The sequence below is a fragment of the Schistocerca cancellata genome, chromosome 2 (genome assembly GCF_023864275.1).
Source record: "Schistocerca cancellata isolate TAMUIC-IGC-003103 chromosome 2, iqSchCanc2.1, whole genome shotgun sequence".
NCBI lineage: Eukaryota > Metazoa > Arthropoda > Insecta > Orthoptera > Acrididae > Schistocerca > Schistocerca cancellata.
The window spans coordinates 844,308,548-844,326,536 of record NC_064627.1 but is presented as its reverse complement, the minus strand read 5'-3'; the positions used below and the strand labels follow the sequence as shown (position 1 = coordinate 844,326,536).

The window sequence follows — 17,989 nt, the reverse complement described above, 5'->3', positions numbered from 1 at the left end:
ACTAAGCAAAAAGCTGAAGATTGAAAAATAATTATTAAATTATGTTTCCACTAAATCAGTCACACTCCAACAGTCACAAAAGTATGTTTGCCCTGTGATTATCTATTGCCCATTTTCTCTCATTAGTTCCAATTAGTTGACCCTCCACTCTTCTTTGGAAAGGCAACTGACAACTTCAGAGGGTATTCTCATTTGTCTTTAATAATCATCATTCATGAGTCTATACACATGATTACTAGTATTCAGTTATAGTGTAGCGCCCCAAGAGAAACATGACCACACAATGAAAATGACCACATCCTTTTCAAAGGAGACATTGTAGCACATGTCTTGACTGATTCATGGAAACCATTGAAAACCTAAATTTCAATAGTCAGGCGCAGACACGAAGGGTGAAAGCTCTGTGCTTTTATCATTAGCTATGAATCACATGATCCTACAGAACAAATATAAGGAAGGAAGTTGGCCATGTCCTTTTCAAAGGAATCATCCTGGCATTTGACTTGATTGATTCAGGATTCTATGGAAAACCTAAATCTGGATGTTCAGTTGGGAATTTAAATCCCACTCCTCCAAAATGAAAGTTGTAGGCTCTATAATCACTGTGCCAACTAACATTTTCTTTTTTACAGCAATGGATATTGCTACTTGCATTTGTTACATATCCAGAAATTTAAGGAGGCAGTTGTTACATGTTTCCTGATATTTGGTGAAAATTATTGAAAGCATTTGGCAATACACTTTTTTCTACATCCTCAGTCATTATTTTTCAAACATTTTTAAAAGAATAAATTTTAAGCATTTAGTTTGCAGTACTTACTGTTCACATGTGTTAACATAAACAACTAAATGAATTTAAATAACAACATTGTTAGGTTAGTCTGTTTTATTTTTCAGCTAATGGTAACCCTACAGATGCCACACAAGAACTACTTGCCATTGGTATTTCCAATATTGGTAACTCATTTGTCCAAGGTTTCCCAGGAACTGGAGCTCTAGCTCGTAGTGCTGTTAACAATTCCAGTGGAGTCAGGACTACACTTGGAGGGCTTTACACAGGTGACTGTGCTTTAAATTCAAATTATACATTGTGACCAAAACCTGTTCAGCAGATGTATAAAATGCTTCATAGAAGTCACAGCGAAGATTTTACAGCTGTTTACTTTCTTCCATTTCGTTATCTTTCATTTCAGTAATTTGTTTATTTATTTATTTATTCTGGCAACATTTCTATTTTATTTGTTTATTTTTTTATGTGTTAGTCAGATTTTATATAATAGGTGTTTCACATATGATGCCTCAGGGAGGCCCACAGCTCAAATAGCAAATTTACTGGCTGTTGGCCACTAGCACCTGTCATAAGATGGCTGCTTGCACTTTCCCTGAACTGGGTGAAAATTATGATACAATCTGATTGAATTAAGCTTACATTTATTTAAGGCAGTTGCTCAAAATGATGTTCCTCTGTGGAAAGAACACCATCTCAACACATTATGAAACACTCGCTGAATTCTGGCTCTTGAAATTTGGAAAATGACTATCATTTAACATTCCCCAAAGATAAAAATTACATAGAATTACATCTAGAGAATGAGGAGGCCAACCAACTATCCTATCACCAAAAACACTTCATATTAACATAATAGAGCACTGTCAGTATGTGGTCTTGCATTGCCTTGCATAAAATAATCATAGATCTCTTCATTAGGTGCTAGGTCTCTAAACAAAGTATTCAGTCTGTTATTCACACACATATCAGAAGTTACTATTTCATGAAAAAAGATAGGTCCCATAATTTGTCTTGAACTAACTGCACAATGCAGAGGCGATTGCTGTAACTGATGAGGACATTCAGAGCTCCAACACTGATTGTTCCATGACTTTACATACCCTGACAAATACTGCCATGTCTCATCAGAAAAAGGAGCATTTCAGGATCAACCTCCCCATCCTGCACAAACTGTAACAGCTAGTTGCAATAGTGATGTCAAGCAACTGTGTCTGAGTTAGCCAGCCAATGCACTACTGTTACTTTGTATGGTTTCAGTGCTGAGTTTGTGTACAGTGCGGTGAGGAGATGCTACTGACACACAGGTCTGAAGTGCTAAATTGTACAATGATTTTCTCAGACTTCTTTCTGAGACCTCTCATACCTCATCTAATTAATTTTCAATTAAAACACTGAGTTCTCTAGACCTCTGCTTGTCTAATATGAATCCAGTCTCTAAATTTCTTCACTAATCTGCACTCATTAAACCACTGGAAAAGCACATGCTGGGAAATTTTCGTATGAATGCAAGCTGACATTCCACACAAGATTCTGTTTTTACGTAGTTCAACACAAGAAACACTCATTGATCCTTTGTGTATACCACAGAAAATGAAAACCTGACAAAAAACGCAAAGGAAAACACCCATACAATCAATCATATGGGCAGGAAAGTCCCAGACTGAGCACAAGCATCATATGTGAAACACTCAGAGGAAGCAGCAGGGGAAGCAGCAGATACAGGGAGCAAGAGCTGGTAAATTTACTGTGCGGGCAGCCGGTTTTCCCAGGAATTCCACATGAGAAATCGTATTGTCACAGTTACCTAACACTATTGTTCTTGATATTTTGGCCCCTTACTTAATTGAAGGATTCAAAATGCAAAAAATAATTACATTATGTTTGAGACACAACTGACGAACTTCACAAAAATAAAAACCTGAATCTGAGATGTCAGTATTAGAGATATGTTTTCCCTACAATATGGGCAAAAGTAGTATGAATAATATAATGGCAACTACATCATTTCTTCAGAGAATCACTGCTTCATTTAAGTGGTGAAAGACTGCACATTCCAAGATATATTCTACTATTATTCAATGCAAATTATTATCATAGCAATGGCATTTGCTCTTATTTTACTGATGGTTGTCTTGTTATCAAATTCTTACCTACACTACAATAAAGTAAACACTACGTGGTAATACCTTCTAGCATTCAATTTATGATGATTCACAGTTGAGATAAGCAGGGATAATTTTTCATGCAGACCAACTCCCACATTTATCTAGCTACCGCTAGTGCTTACATGAGCACCAATTATGGTGATGACTACTTTGATCTAATGATCATAACATACAATAAGTCATTCATTAATTGGGTAGGATTATGAATGATCATCTCAGTATGCAGTTACTGACAGGTCAGAAGAAGACTTCAACTGGTAGGTGAAGGGTTGAGTAGTAGAAGCTTTACAGTCATGACTTGACACATTTAAACCCACTTTTTTTGCTTTAATTATTAGGGTATACTGTGTTTTGGGATGTACCAGAGGCAGATTCTGAAACATTCTTAAAGATCAAAATTTTCAGCATGACTGTGATTTCAATGTGGATACTTGGTATAACTGAAACTGTAAAGGCTGGCCAGTGGCATGACTGGTGAGCTTATTTTTTCAAATTGTGAATGAGATTATAGTAAATGAATATCTATTATCACTTTGCTGTGATTCATTGCCTCTTGGAAAGCTTTCTATTCAATTTCAACATAACTGGGACTCATAGCCATTGAACACACAATTACTAATTTAAAGTGCATTGGTATATTGACAGCTTACATTTGATGTCATTACAATAAAAGGAAATTCAGAATCATAAAATAAGTCAGGCCATGAGAAGCTCCACAATCATGACTTGACACTTAAATCCCCACTTTTTTACTATAAGTAATAAAGAGTATTGTGTTTTTGGATTAGATTATCATGTAATGGAGGCTGATTCTGAAACATTCTGAACAGTCATTCTAAAGTAAGGAACTATAGAGTAAGTATTCGTATTTATAAGCTGTGAAAATTAAGAATGTATGTGGATTAAATGCATCATACCTTGACCAACTTGTTTGTCTCTAGTGTGGATAATCTTCATCAACAAATTGGAGAACTCAAGCTATAATATGACTAAAGTAATATATTATCAACACATTAAAAGGAATACCATAGATTTTAACAATGGATTTGTGGGAAATGTGGCACTGGAGGTGGGACAGAAGAATAGTGACATCCCACAGAGATACAATTTCCACACTATTTATTACTGACCACAATGTACATCACTTGTGTAATTGTTACAATCATATGGGGTGTACTAACTCTCCTTGCCTCTGGTAGCAGCAATCTTCCTTTTCTCCAGTGAGAGATGATACACCACAACAGAGAAACACACCCTTCTCAGCCCCCCTCCACCCCTTGTAGTGCAGAAAACACATGAGGAGAAAGAGGCTGCAGTGAGATGTGGTCTGTCAGAAGTGATGTAGACAGCTGTGTGATGGTGGATGCAATGGAAGACATGTCATAATCAGCAAGAAAGGTGTGCTGAAGGGAGCAAGGCACGCCCAAAGCCCAACGTGGATGGTGTGTCTAACGGGTTCCTACCAACAGCATTACCAAATAAGGAAGTAGTCTCAGTGGCATCTTTAATTTGTACTGGTCTGGCAGTGGTATTTGCAGAGGGAGGCATGTTGGCGGCATTTCCTCACATTGTTGTGTCCATAGGAGGTGTTTCAGGGTCTGTGGCAGTGTAAGCTGGGGTGGTGATGGTGAGTGCACCATCTACTGAAGAATGGGAGGTGAGTCCTGCCATGTCAGCTTCTAGTGGGCTAGGAGTAGTGTGCAAAAGCTGTGTATGATGGTGCTTGCTCCCTACTGCATGTCAATGTAGGTAGTGGTAATCATGAGATAGGTATTGCGTAATGTGATGGACATGTCATCAGGCAGAACATCATGGAGATTCATATGCACTTGGAAATTAACTAACAGGTTCATAGGAGGTGGTGTGGAGGTAAGTGTCTGTTGTGACAGGTCTGCTAAAATCCGAGCCAATTTAAGCTCATTCACCAATACTCACTGTTATTTGTTTTCCAGCAATTTTCATATCAAAAATGTTTGTACCTTGTATCAGAACTTGGTATGGTCCTTTAAACGGTAGTTGTAGGGCAGATTTCACAGTGTCTGCATGTAGCATCATATGAGAACATGTAGCCAGGTCTTCATGAATAAAAATTTGTTGTGTCATGTGATGGGAGGGGGTAGCACATGGATGTTTTGTATATGTGTGCACATGCACGCAAATAAGACTGGTAGGTCCTGGTCTGTGTGGGCTGTTTCATGTGCTACGAATTCAAGGGGTTGGGTGAGTTGCTCACCATATAGTATTTCAGCAAGCAACACATCAAGGCCATCTTTATGTGCCCCATGCAAATGCCCAGGAGAACCCATGGAAGGGCCTCCACACACGAATCTCACGGGGGGGGAGGTGCAGTTGTGTGGAACTGGAGGCAACTGGTGGCATCCACACAGGTGGCATAAGTCATTGAACAATTGGTGTTTGAGATGCCAACACTGGTCCAATGTTAAGCTGCTGATACGTTGAAAATGGTCATGACCACCACCTATCAAGTCACACGACTTCATTGACAGAATGTAACAGTAACCATATGATTTGAAGAGTGGCCCTATGATATCAATGTGGACTTGTTTGAACTGCCCCTTTGGAATCGGGAATTTACCAAAGGGCAATTGTGTGTGGTGTCCAGTTTTTGCCTGCTGGCTGGTCCCATGGCACACTCCTTCTTAATGCTAGGCCAGACAAACCATTCCATGGTGAGGCATATGGTAGGGCTCATGCTCAGATATGCAAGGTTGTGGAGAAGGTCAAAAATTGTTCAGTCATACGGCTCTGGGACGACTGGTTGAACCTGTGCATCTGAAACATCACACCAAACTTCTTTGGTAATGTGGAGTAGTATGCATTGTTGCAATTGCAGTCTGGTATGTTAAAAAACCTGTGGAGATCGACATCTGTTGTTTGTGCATTTGTGATTCTATTGGAGTCCATCAGGGCAGAGGTAGCTGTGATATGGGAAAGACAATCCACCACAATATTATCAGCATCTCTGATGTATTGCACATTGGTAGTGAACTGTGCTGCAAAAACTAGGTAACAGAATGTCCTGTGCAGAATCTGCCAATGGGTTGTGGAATGTGTTTTCCAATGGGTGATGGACTGTATATACAGTAAGGGGTCTCTCCTCAGCATCATCTTGAAAGTGATGAACTGCTTCATATATAGCTAGTAGTTTGCGATCAACTATGGACCAATTTTTCTTGGTAAAACCTGAATGGCTGTGTGATTCCACTGATTTCTTGTTGTAATGCAGGCCTGATAGCTTGACCGCTAGTATCAAATGCAGTAATTAGATATGCATTGGGCAATGAGTGGACGAGGGTCACAGGTGCATCAGGTGTTCTTTTATTTTGTCATAGATCATCTGCATTTTCAGTGTCCAGTCAGGGCATCATTAGATGTATTCTTGCCATGCAATGCTTGTGTGAGAGATACTAAAGTCTCGGTGGTGTGTGGCAGTTGTATCCTGTAGAAAATTATGATCTCCAAAAAGCTAAACAGCTCTTCGTAGTTGTTTGTAGGTGGGAGGAGGCATATCTGTTCAGTTTTCTCAGGAGTAGGATACACCCTGGATGCATCATGTGTTGTACAACAGAGGTCACATGGGGTTGCTGAAGTTGGCACTTGTCATCATTTATCACATCCCCCTGAGAGAACAGGTTATCAAGAACAATACACAGGTGGTCATTGTGACTTTCTCATTTTGCAAGAAGATTATGATGTCATCTAGATAAGTGTAACAAAAAGGCAAATTCAACAGTACACTACCAATAAATCTTTGCCTTGTCTGAGCAGTTTTTTTTTTTTTTTTTCAATCCTTACGGCATGTAGAGGAAATAAGAAGGACCAAATGTATCAATTATTGCAGTTTTTGATATGTTCTTGGCTGCCATCAGAATTTGTAGGTATGCCGTTTTGTAATCAATGAAACTGAAAATTTTTGCCCCAGCCAAGACATGGGAAAAATTGTGCAGCTCCAATACAGAATAGGGATTGTGGTAGCAGTAGTCACCACATAGGTGCCAAGTACCATTCCTTTTAGAAAATAGTTTAATTGGGGAGGCCCAAGCACTGTCTCATGGCCTGACTATGCCAGCTCATGAAAGTTTGTTCACTGCAGCTTTAGCTGCTTTGAGTTTGTGGGGATCTGGACAAAGGTGGTGACAACAGACAGGGGGACCTGGAGTGGTTGTAATGTGATGGGCTGTAGTACCCCACATGGCACAGATTGCATGTGGTCTCATGGGGAAGTATGGAGTGAGTCCAGAAGGCAGGATGCAATGTGACTTGCCATCGCTGATAACATAACACAGCATTGTTTCGGGAGTGCACTGAAGTGGGGATTGTGATGCTTCAGTAAGCTGAATGTCCATAGCAGCAGCACTGTGGTAGTGATCAGTGTTGATGTGGTGAAGGTCATCAAGGTGCTGTTAAGCTGCATGTAGAGATGTAGTGAAGTCCACAATTAGTCTCTGTAGCTGTTTATTATTGAGGCATGTGACCTGGTTGTCTTGGTGTAATGACAAACACTCAGCTGCCTTTAAGTGTAAATGGTTGAAAAGTGTTTCACTTTGTAGCTTCAGGTCCAGTGGTGTGTCAAGCAGCAGCACTGTGACCAAGGTTGTTGCCCTGCCAGCAGGTAGTGTGTTGCTGACATTGACTGCTGACCATCCTGTCATAATAGATGGGTAGAGCTGGAGGAAATTGGCTGCCAGGATTGGTTCAACTGTCTCTGCCACTAAGAGTGACCAAGGTACTTGTGTATCTGTTCCGAGGCTGATTGATGTCATTGGCCATGCACATTTGTAGCAGCAACAGTGATACTGTAGCAGGTGCAAGAACAGGTTGGTGAGTGCTCACATCATCCCCAGTATCAACAAGGAAATATGTCTGTAGGCACCTGTCATGGACAGATACTTGGCAACCATCTGTCCATTGGAACACTGTATTGGTGCTGTTTTTTCATGGTGTGCAGAAGTGTCTTGTTAATTAAGAGTGGCCTGGTGCACTTATGTCAGGTCACTGTTCTAGTTTGGGTAGGTCCAGGGTTGTCTGCAGTGCTGTGCATCCTGTGCAAATTTGGTGTGGTTGTGGAAGCAGGCAATGCACTTGGCTCTTGTATGTACACAGAGTTGGGGCAGTGGCCAATTGGGGGGGGGGGGGGGGAGGGGACAACAACCTCAGCTGTCATGGTTGGTGACTGTTGTATACCCGAGCAGTGAAAGGCACCCGGGGTGGTAGAGGCGGGAGGCACAGACCAGTTCGGGTCAGTACAGCAGTTGTTAGGCAGTCCTTGGCTGTGCAGAATGTCAGGGTATCTCAGCCAGGATTGTGCAAAATCGGTTTTGGTGCAGGTACACTGGGTATTGACTGCAGTGTACGGCTGATGATTATTGATTAGAATGTGGTGTTGTAATAGTGCCTACATTCTGTCAGTGAGTTGAAGATTAAACTCCAGAGGTGCCTCCTCATTTGCTAATCTTGCTATCTAGATGTTCTCTGGCAGTTTTAGGAGAAAAAGTGTCCATAGCACATGATTAGGCAGTAGTGTTGGATCAATTAGAGCTTATAGGTGGCACCAGACCAAAGACAGCATGCTATTGCCCAAAGTAGTCTCATTGATGACAAGGTATAGCTACTATTCAGGTGTGTGTGTTAGTTATTGTACAAGTAGTGTCTGAGCCATTTAGTATTTATGAGAAACTGGAATATCAAAAACCAAGTCACTAATAAGGTCCATACTGTCTCTGAGGTGGTTAAGAAGAGTGGCTAACTTCTCATCATCCCCAATGATGCCACTGGCTGAAATCAAACACTCACTGAGGACAAACCACATCTTGAGAGAATCTGCACAGAACAAATGTAGATTCAGACAGTGGTGGATGCTATGATGGCTGTCAGTGGTTTGATTGTAAGGCACCATCAGGAGGTGTGCGTGGCATGGCATAGGAAACATGGGAGGTGCAAGAATGTTGGAGCATGAGATGGGTGGAAAACGTGGCTTCGCATAGGGAGGTGCGTGAAGAGGCAATTCATATTGTGGCACAGATGGCATTGGCATCACATGATGATGTATGTAGAAGTTGGGTTGCTGTTTGTAGAATGGCTGCACATGTGAGTGAAGTTCACGGGCCAATGCGGTAGGTATGTCTCTCCCAATGTTAGATGTCTGAGACGGTGTAAAATGTTTATGAGACTGCACATGAGGTTGTGGCACCATAAACAAAGGAAGGTGTGGCCATTTACTATCAACCGGCACAGGCAGTATGTCATGGATTTCACACAGAGTCATTCACAATGTAGCTGAGACAGATGTGATGTCACTCAAACTGGGAGTCAGCAGTATCTGACCTTGCCAAGGAGAGATAGTGAAAAACATGCTCACGGAGTCCATAGTTGTTTTTGGTGCTGGGTGTGCGTCTTAGTCTGTCTCTCAGAACTCACGTTTAATGGCAATGGTTGTAACTGAATTTGGAAAATAGGAATCCACTGGTACTGAAAGATGATGTAAACCTTGAACACATGGTCTGCTAGCAGATGGATGATGAAACAGAGTAATGGAATGGTATGGTGTAGGCCATTGTTCAACCGTAATGGCACTGTGGGATGCAATGATCAGAGGCACTTAGTTTAACATTTGCTCTGGAGGTGGGCAGCCATTGTTTATTGCTGTTCTCTGCTGCACTTTTCTCTGAAGTATCAGCAACAGATTCACATAGAGTCAAATCTGGAAAGTTTATCAATAAGTCACTCAGTAAATTTGGCACTTGACATCAGTGGCAATGTGAGGTTGGTGCTAAAATGTGGCGAAAAATGAAGGCATTGTCACTATGTTGTTCAGCACTGTAGTACTGTCCGAGCTTTAGTGGATATTAAGCAATTCTGCACACAGAATGTTTGTGGAATTCATGAGCACTTGTTGAGAGACGTTGTCAACATTGCCAAAGAAACAGTGATGTTGTACTATTTGTAACTTCAGTATTCTTGAGGTGTAACTGACACTTCGGATTTTCAACTTAACAATAAAATCACAGTGTGACACAGAAATTCATGGTCACCACTGGGAGGAGTGGGGTACTATCGATCAGTGTGATAGCAGAATAGTCATACATTATAGAGGTATAATTTTCACACTGTTTACTTCTGAGCACACTATACATAACTTGTGTAATTGTTTCAAGCACAGAGAGTGTACTAACTCTCCATACTTCGGGGACAGTGATCTTCCATTTCTCCAGTCAGTGATGTTATGCTGCCATGTATTTATAGAGCCAGCTGATGAGTTTTTGCATTTAGTGCAGTTTAAGATAATAATCAGTTAGGCAAGTAAAGAAAATAAGCACATGGATGGGAGAACAAACTGAAGTGGAGGACGTTATTATAGTCATAATGGCGATGATCAAGACATATACTGGTAGTCAAGAACATAAGTTGTAGATGGTACATGGAATCTCTTCATTGGATTCAAGAAATAAGAAAAGAATGAGAAGATGATCTAAAGGTGGGTAGGCGATGTTAACTAAAACAGAGGAGCAACATCGATCCTAATAGCTAAATATCAAGTAAATGAATCCAATTTTTAACTTAATAACATCTTAGTTTTCCATTTCTGTAGGCCTATTTATTTTGTTTTGAATTGACAGACTTGTCATTTACACTTATGTGGTATTGTTCTGCATTATTTTTACAGGTGTATTTAAGACAGATAGAAAAATTGTCAGGGGAGGTTAGAAGATGATGCTAACAATCTTCCGTTGATCATTATTGTTACTCAATACTAAAAAATAGTGTTTTGTAAATAAATGACATGTTTCAGTGAGTTGTATACTGCAAGTTGGTTCCGTATTTCTAGATTTTCGGAAAGCTTTTGACATCGTTCCTCACAAGTGACTTCTAATTAAGCTGCAGGCCTATGGGGTATCATCTCAGTTGTGCAACTGGATTTGTGATTTGCTGTCAGGAAGGTCGCAGTTCTTAGTAATAGACGGCAAATCATCAAGTAAAACTGAAGTGATGTCAGGTGTTCCCCAGGGAAGCATCCTGGGACCTCTGCTGTTGCTGATCTATATAAATGACCTGGGTGACAATCTTAGCAGTTCTCTTAGGTTGATCGCAGATGATGCTGTAATTTACTGTCTAGTAAGGTCATCCGAAGACCAGTATCAATTGCAAAGCGATTTAGAAAAGATTGCTGTATGTTGTGGCAGGTGGTAGTTGATGCTAAATAACGAAAAGTGTGAGGTGATCCACATGAGTTCCAAAAGAAATCCGTTGGAATTCGATTACTCGATAAATAGTACAATTCTCAGGGCTGTCAATTCAACTAAGTACCTGGGTGTTAAAATTACGAACAACTTCAGTTGAAAAGACCACATAGATAATAATGTGGGGAAGGTGAGCCAAAGGTTGCGTTTCATTGGCAGGACACTTAGAAGATGCAACAAGTCCACTAAAGAGACAGCTTACACTACACTCGTTCATCCTCTGTTATAATATTGCTGCGCGGTGTGGGAACCTTACCAGGTGGGATTGACGGAGCACATTGAAAGGGTGCAAAAAGGGGCAGCTCATTTTGTATTATCATGTAATAGGGGAGAGAGTGTGGCAGATATGATACACTAGTTGGGATGGCAGTCATTAAAGCAAAGACGTTTTTCGTCGCAGCGAGATCTATTTACGAAATTTCAGTCACCAACTTTCTCTTCCAAATGTGAAAATATTTTGTTGAGCCCAACCTACATAGGTAGGAATTATCATCAAAATAAAATAAGAGAAATCAGAGCTCGAACAGAAAGGTTTAGGTGTTCGTTTTTGCCGCGCGCTGTTCGGGAGTGGAATGGTAAAGAGATAGTATGATTGTGGTTCAATGAACCCTCTGCCAAGCACTTAAATGTGAATTCCAGAGTAATCATGTAGATGTAGATGTAGATGAATTACTAACTTATAAATGTGAAATTAAGATGGCAATCTTCCACATTTTTTTCTCTTTTCTTCACAGGACTTCTGGTGATTTTATCTCTTCTTTTTTTTGCTGATTATTTCTACTTTATACCAAAATCAAGTCTTGCTGCCATAATTATAGCTGCTGTGATATTTATGGTAGAAGTCAAAGTTGTGGTCCCAATCTGGAAGACAAAGAGTAAGTATTCACACGCTAAAATATGTTAATTTATCTATCAATGTGCAAAGGAAGACATACAATAAGAGTTTTAATCATGTGTAGATGAATTAATTGTCTAATTAAAAATGAAATCCAGGGCTTAAATCCATCTGCCTATATGACTGCAGTGTTTTAAAAATTTGCCAATACAAAACTATAAAAATCTGTGTCATGAAAACAAAAGCAATGACTGGTACATCAAGTTGCTGAGAACAAAATATGCACTTTAACTAAAGGTTCATAAATTTGCCTTGTTCTTGGTGAGATCAGGGAGTCAGCTTGTGGTTGACACAATGACTTCCCTGTGTTTAGTCAAGCTGGAGAAGCAACATTTGATATTAATATGTGTGCCTCTTATCAAGCTATAGTATGATCTTAAACTCAATATGAAATCTGTTAACAAAGAAAATGTGTCAGTTGAAAACATTGTACATAGAGAATATACTTATTCTTCAATATGTCAGATATAGTTAATGCTGACAATATCATAGGGTTTCAAAGGTTCACATAATTGTGTTTCAAATTAGTCTACATTTCAGTGATGTATTTTTCTTTCATTGGAGCTATGATAGTAGTGAGAATTGTCATTGTTACTAAAAGAGACATGACATATTAAGTTCTGTGTATGCTGCAATTGACGTTAACTCAAAATTTAATATACTTATCAATAAAGTTACAAGTCTCTTTGAAGAAACCTTTCCAAAAAAGGCAGTGAGAGAAAACCTGTTAAAATCTGGAAACGAGCCATGGATTACTAAGGGCATCAAAATTCCTTGTAAAACAAGAAGAGAACTATGTGCAGTGACCAAGAGATCAAATGATCCCAGTAGGAATATGCACTATAAACTCTACAATAAAGTGATGAATAAGACCATACAAGCAGCAAAGAACATGAGATTGAAAACAGAAATAGATTACTCGAGCAATAAAGTAAAAACTTTTTGGGATTTTGTAAGGAAGGAAACAAGGAAAAATGCAGTTTGTAGTGAAAATATCCAAATAAAAAGTGAGGGTCATCTTGTCAGCAATCCGAAAATAGTTGCAGACACATTAAACAAACATTTTTAACATTAACAAAAAAGAATAGGTTTACAAGACTCCATGAACCAAGCCATCAACCTTTTGAAAGCCAGAGTGCCTACCTCAGTACAACACATGAAGGTAACAACAGTCACTGTTCAAGAAATTGAAAGAGTTATTAAATGTCTGAAAAGTAATAACTCTACTGGGATTGACAATATTTCTAAAAAATTATTAAAATACTGCTGCAGCCATGTAAGTAAAGTCCTTTGCCACATTTTTGATGCATCACTTAAGCAAGGAATAGTTCCTGAGAGGCTTAAGTATGCAGTTGTAAAACCGTTGTACAAGAAGGGAGATAAGATAGGTGCTGCTAACAATTGGCCAATATCACTACTGACAGGTTTTCAAAGGTTTTAGAGAAACTAATGCATTCCAGGATAGTTAAGCATCTCAGGGATCAAAATATCCTCAGTGAAAGTCAGTCTGGATTTCAGAAAGGTTTGTGAAGAGAAGATGCAATATTTGCATTTGCTTTCTAAGTTTTGGAATCTATCAACAAAAAACTAAAGATGGTTGGGATTTTTTGTGACCTAACAAAAGCATTTGACTGTGTCAGTCACCAGATTCTTTTACAAAAAGCTGCACATGTCAATATAAGTGGTTCATCAGAGAAATGGCTTGACTTGTACCTGTGAAACAGGAAACAGAAGTTGGAGTGGATAGTCAAAATGCAGTTTCATTATCTTCAAAATGGGGTACCATCACATGTGGAATGCCCCAAGACCCAGTTCTGCACCCCCTACTTTTTATTATCTTTATAAATGATATGACTCTCTGTAAGGAACATTGTAGATTCACCATTTTTGCTGATGACACTGCACTACTTATTGATAATTCAGTACATAAACTTGAGGAAACAGCAAATAAGGTTTTAAGTGAAACAGTGAACTGGTTTAATATTAATGGTCTTTCTTTAAATTACACCAAAACAAACTGTGTTCAGTTCCACACATCATTCAAAGATGAAAAAATATTAGTGAAAATAGGTGAGCAGGTGATAACCAGGGTGGATACCTCAAAATATCTAGTCTTGCATATTGACAGCAAACTGAACTGGTCAAGCCACATCCTGGATCAGCAACTTACACATTTTGCATTATTTCTTCTTATAGAAGGATGGAAACCATAATGTCAGCCTATTATAGTTATTTTCATGCCATTATTCCATATGGATTTATATTTTGAGGTAATCAGTCACTGCCTAAAAAAGTATTGTGTGCACAAAAAAGAGCCATAAGTATCAAGTGTGGAGTCCATCCTTGGAATCATTTTAAGAAACTTGGAATCCTTACATCCACTGTATACATATACATATTCTGTTTGATGTGATTCATAATGGAAGAAAAATTCATTTTTAAACTGAATAGTGAGTATCATAGTCACGACATGAGAAGAAAACATGATATCCACTAGGAACAGGCAAATCTAAGTATGGTACAAAAAGGAGCCCATTTCCACTGGCTGTAAGATTTTTAATGCCCTCCCTTCAGGAATTAAGAGTTTGGTAGAAGATGAGCTCTTGTTTAAAAAAACTTTAAGGCAGTTCCTATTAGAAGGATCACTTTATACAATAGAAGAGTTCCTGACTACAGTGTTTAGCTTTCTTTGTATTGTTAAATGCAAATATGTGCCCAAATCTACATTTGTAATCCTGACTATTGTTTATTGTAAACACATATTCTGCAATGGGTATATATGGTATGCATCTCCTGAAAGAAAACTTTGCTTAATAAGCAGCTTGCCGGCTGGGGTGGCCAAGCAGTCCTAGGTGCTACAGTCTGGAAATGCGCGACCGCTATGGTCGCAAGTTCGAATCCTACCTCGGGCATGGATGTGTGTGATGTCCTTAGGTTAGTTAGGTTTAAGTAGTCCTAAGTTCTAGGGGCCTGATGACCTCAGAAGTTAAGTTCCATAGTGCTCAGAGCCATTTTAATCATTTTTTGCATAAGCAGCTTGTCCACTCTTTGGATCTAGCCAGATGATAATGCTACATGACTAATTCTAGGTTACATAACTACTTCTGCGAAGTATTTATGCTACACTGCATTGGTTTCATTACTTGATTATAATCTGCAAAATCACAATATTATTTCTTTCCAGAAAATGATCTTATTCCTGGATTTGCAACACTTTTTGCCTGCCTGATACTGCAACTGGAACTGGGCATCCTCGTGGGAATTGGCTTGAATGTACTATTCATTCTTTATAATGTTGCACGCCCAAAAATAACAATTGAGACAAAGAAAGTAAGCATTTACAGTTTGAAATATATTGCCTTATCCTCATTTCACTTGGTAAAAGTAAACTAACAAACGTATTCAGACCAATACAAAACTTAAAACTGAATTCTGAGCTTCCAAAACTAATATCATACATTACTACACTTTTAATATTGACAGAGAAAAGTTCACAAAAGACAATGTATGCAACATGACAACTGAAATTCTAGGTTATTCTAAATAAATTATCAAAAAACATGTATTTGAGTATAATTTTGGAATGAAGCACATGTTAATAAATGTAATTGAGAGATTCAAAAGGATATAGAGAAAGGTAATTTCTGTCTCATCACAGTTGGCTGATAACTAACACAAATAGGAATAGTGGGTGTATGACTCAGGAGTTAGGTTCTGAAGAAATTATTCAAGAACTGAATAATGTATCAATAAAAATCTGCAAAACAGGATACCCAGATGAACTGCTGTACAGATTACTACATATCCGCTAAAAAGATTTCCGTCATAGATGATCAACATGTCCACCCCATTAAATAAAGATACAGGAGAAAATGGGGATTTTTAGACATTTTAACTAGGAATGAAAATATAAGTGTAAACAACGAATGTAATGTAATGATAACAACAAGAGCTGTAATAACTCTTAACATAGCTAAAAGTCACAGGAAATGAAGCAAAAGAGGTAGAAGAGGAACTCAGTGTAATGATATGGAAGATGAAACCACTATAAAAGGAACACAAACACATGTCTTTTAGGCATGTTAAGGTTAATGGGGCCATAAAATAGATGGATGCTCAGGATTTGGGATGTTAGAAAGGAAGGGATGGAAAAAGAAAAATATGGTGTAAATGAAACTCTGGTTCCTGACAAAGCAAAATTTTATTGTAGATGGCATTTGTTCTCCAAAGTTCTAATTCAGTTTTACCAAGTTCAATTTATGTCTGGAAAGTCTAACATTTTCTTCCATTTCCATGAACAGTCAAACTTTCATCTGTTTGAAAAGTAACATGAGAATATATTGTACACATAAAGTGATAACTCTTGCACTTTCTATAAGTACAGTAGCTTTTTTACATGAATAATTACTAGTAGCATTTTAACAGGTTAACAAGATTCTCATTAATGATAAACTTTTCGTTCATTTCAGACTGCAGAGGGCACTGACTACCTAGAGCTTACTCCGGATAGGTGTCTTATTTTTCCTTCTGTTGACTATGTACGCAACCTGGTGGTGAAGCAAAGCATGAGGAATGATATGCCTGTTGTAATTAACTGTTCACATATATTTGTATCAGACTACACTGCAGCCAAGGTAATAAATTATTTTATCCTTTCATTAGTACATTTCTGTGAACAAAAAGACACAGTTCAAGGCCTGCAGTTAATTTATGCATGAGCTACAATCCACAGAGAGTGGGATAATAAATTAAAGCAGTAACCACATGAGGGCAAATGTACATAAATCCTCAAGCAATCTTGGAAGTGTGCATTAGATTCGCTTTGGTATCAATGTGTGAGCAGAAATTGTGGGTGACACACTTAGCACCATACCAGATACTGGTAATGTATTAGGTGCTGTTTATCTCCAATTTGTGTACAACAAATTAACCACACTACTGGAGAATATTATCCTTGCATAAATACAATACATGTACAAGGTTGCCAGTTGGGGAATCGCCTCAGTTTCTGCACCCCACATGACAGTACCTAAAACAAATGTTTAATTGAAAAGGGGCAATGAAAAATGTATAAGAATAAATGGTAACCCCAATGAGTATCTCATGAGCTGAAAATGAAATTTCACTTGGGATAATTGTAAATTTACCAGGAGACAGTCTGGCTGGCCTTGTATTACCTCCAGGGGGCAAAATTATTTGTGGAACTGCCATGTAAAAGTGGTATAAATTGTACTTAACTTTTAAAACTATTAGTTTGTATTTTAGGGAGGAAAGAGGGACAAGCCAGGATAGATTGGAATGGAGGGGCAGGTACCTCAAATCCCAGATTGAGCAGAATGTACCTGGAACATCATGTTCCTAGGTTCCAGCTGGAGGAAGGCACTAACAATTGTGAGAGCTAATCATTGTTTTTGGTAATTTTTAAATCTGTCTGTTGGCAACACCTAAAATTTTGCTTTTGACACAGAAAAATTGCCCACCATGTGGGAACTCACAGTTCAGTTGCTGAACATGCTCATCACCAGGACTTAATGAATCTATGTGCCTCAGAGAACCAAAGGCCACCTGAATCCTCCCACTCAGCTGTACTTTCCCTGTAAGGTTGTAAAGTTGAGATGGGAAATTGCACCCACTACATTCTCGCATATGACAAGCTATCTGGCTAAGCCTCTACTAACAGTCCTCCCTCTCCCAGTAATTGCGAGGCATGTTTTTTAAGTAAGGTCCATTTGAACATAAGAACACAACGAAAGGTTATTTCAAATAAGTAAATTTATTTTCAGAAAGTACATACTTCACTCTATTTTTCGACATAGTTGCCATGTTTGTTCAAACACGTATCCTACCTCTCAACCAATTTTAAAATACCCTCTTCATAAAA

At 38.7% G+C, this 17,989-nt stretch overlaps 1 protein-coding gene across 1 annotated transcript in view; it reads left to right on the top strand.

Moving 5' to 3' along the window:
• The window catches only part of LOC126148580 (sodium-independent sulfate anion transporter-like), a 76,538-nt gene that overhangs the window by 44,487 nt on the left and 14,062 nt on the right, over positions 1 to 17,989 (top strand). Inside the window, exons 7-10 of the mRNA XM_049915765.1 lie at positions 898 to 1,059; positions 11,948 to 12,088; positions 15,293 to 15,438; positions 16,578 to 16,742. Coding sequence (XP_049771722.1) covers positions 898 to 1,059; positions 11,948 to 12,088; positions 15,293 to 15,438; positions 16,578 to 16,742 — 614 coding nt within the window. The remainder of the gene's footprint in view (positions 1 to 897; positions 1,060 to 11,947; positions 12,089 to 15,292; positions 15,439 to 16,577; positions 16,743 to 17,989) is intronic.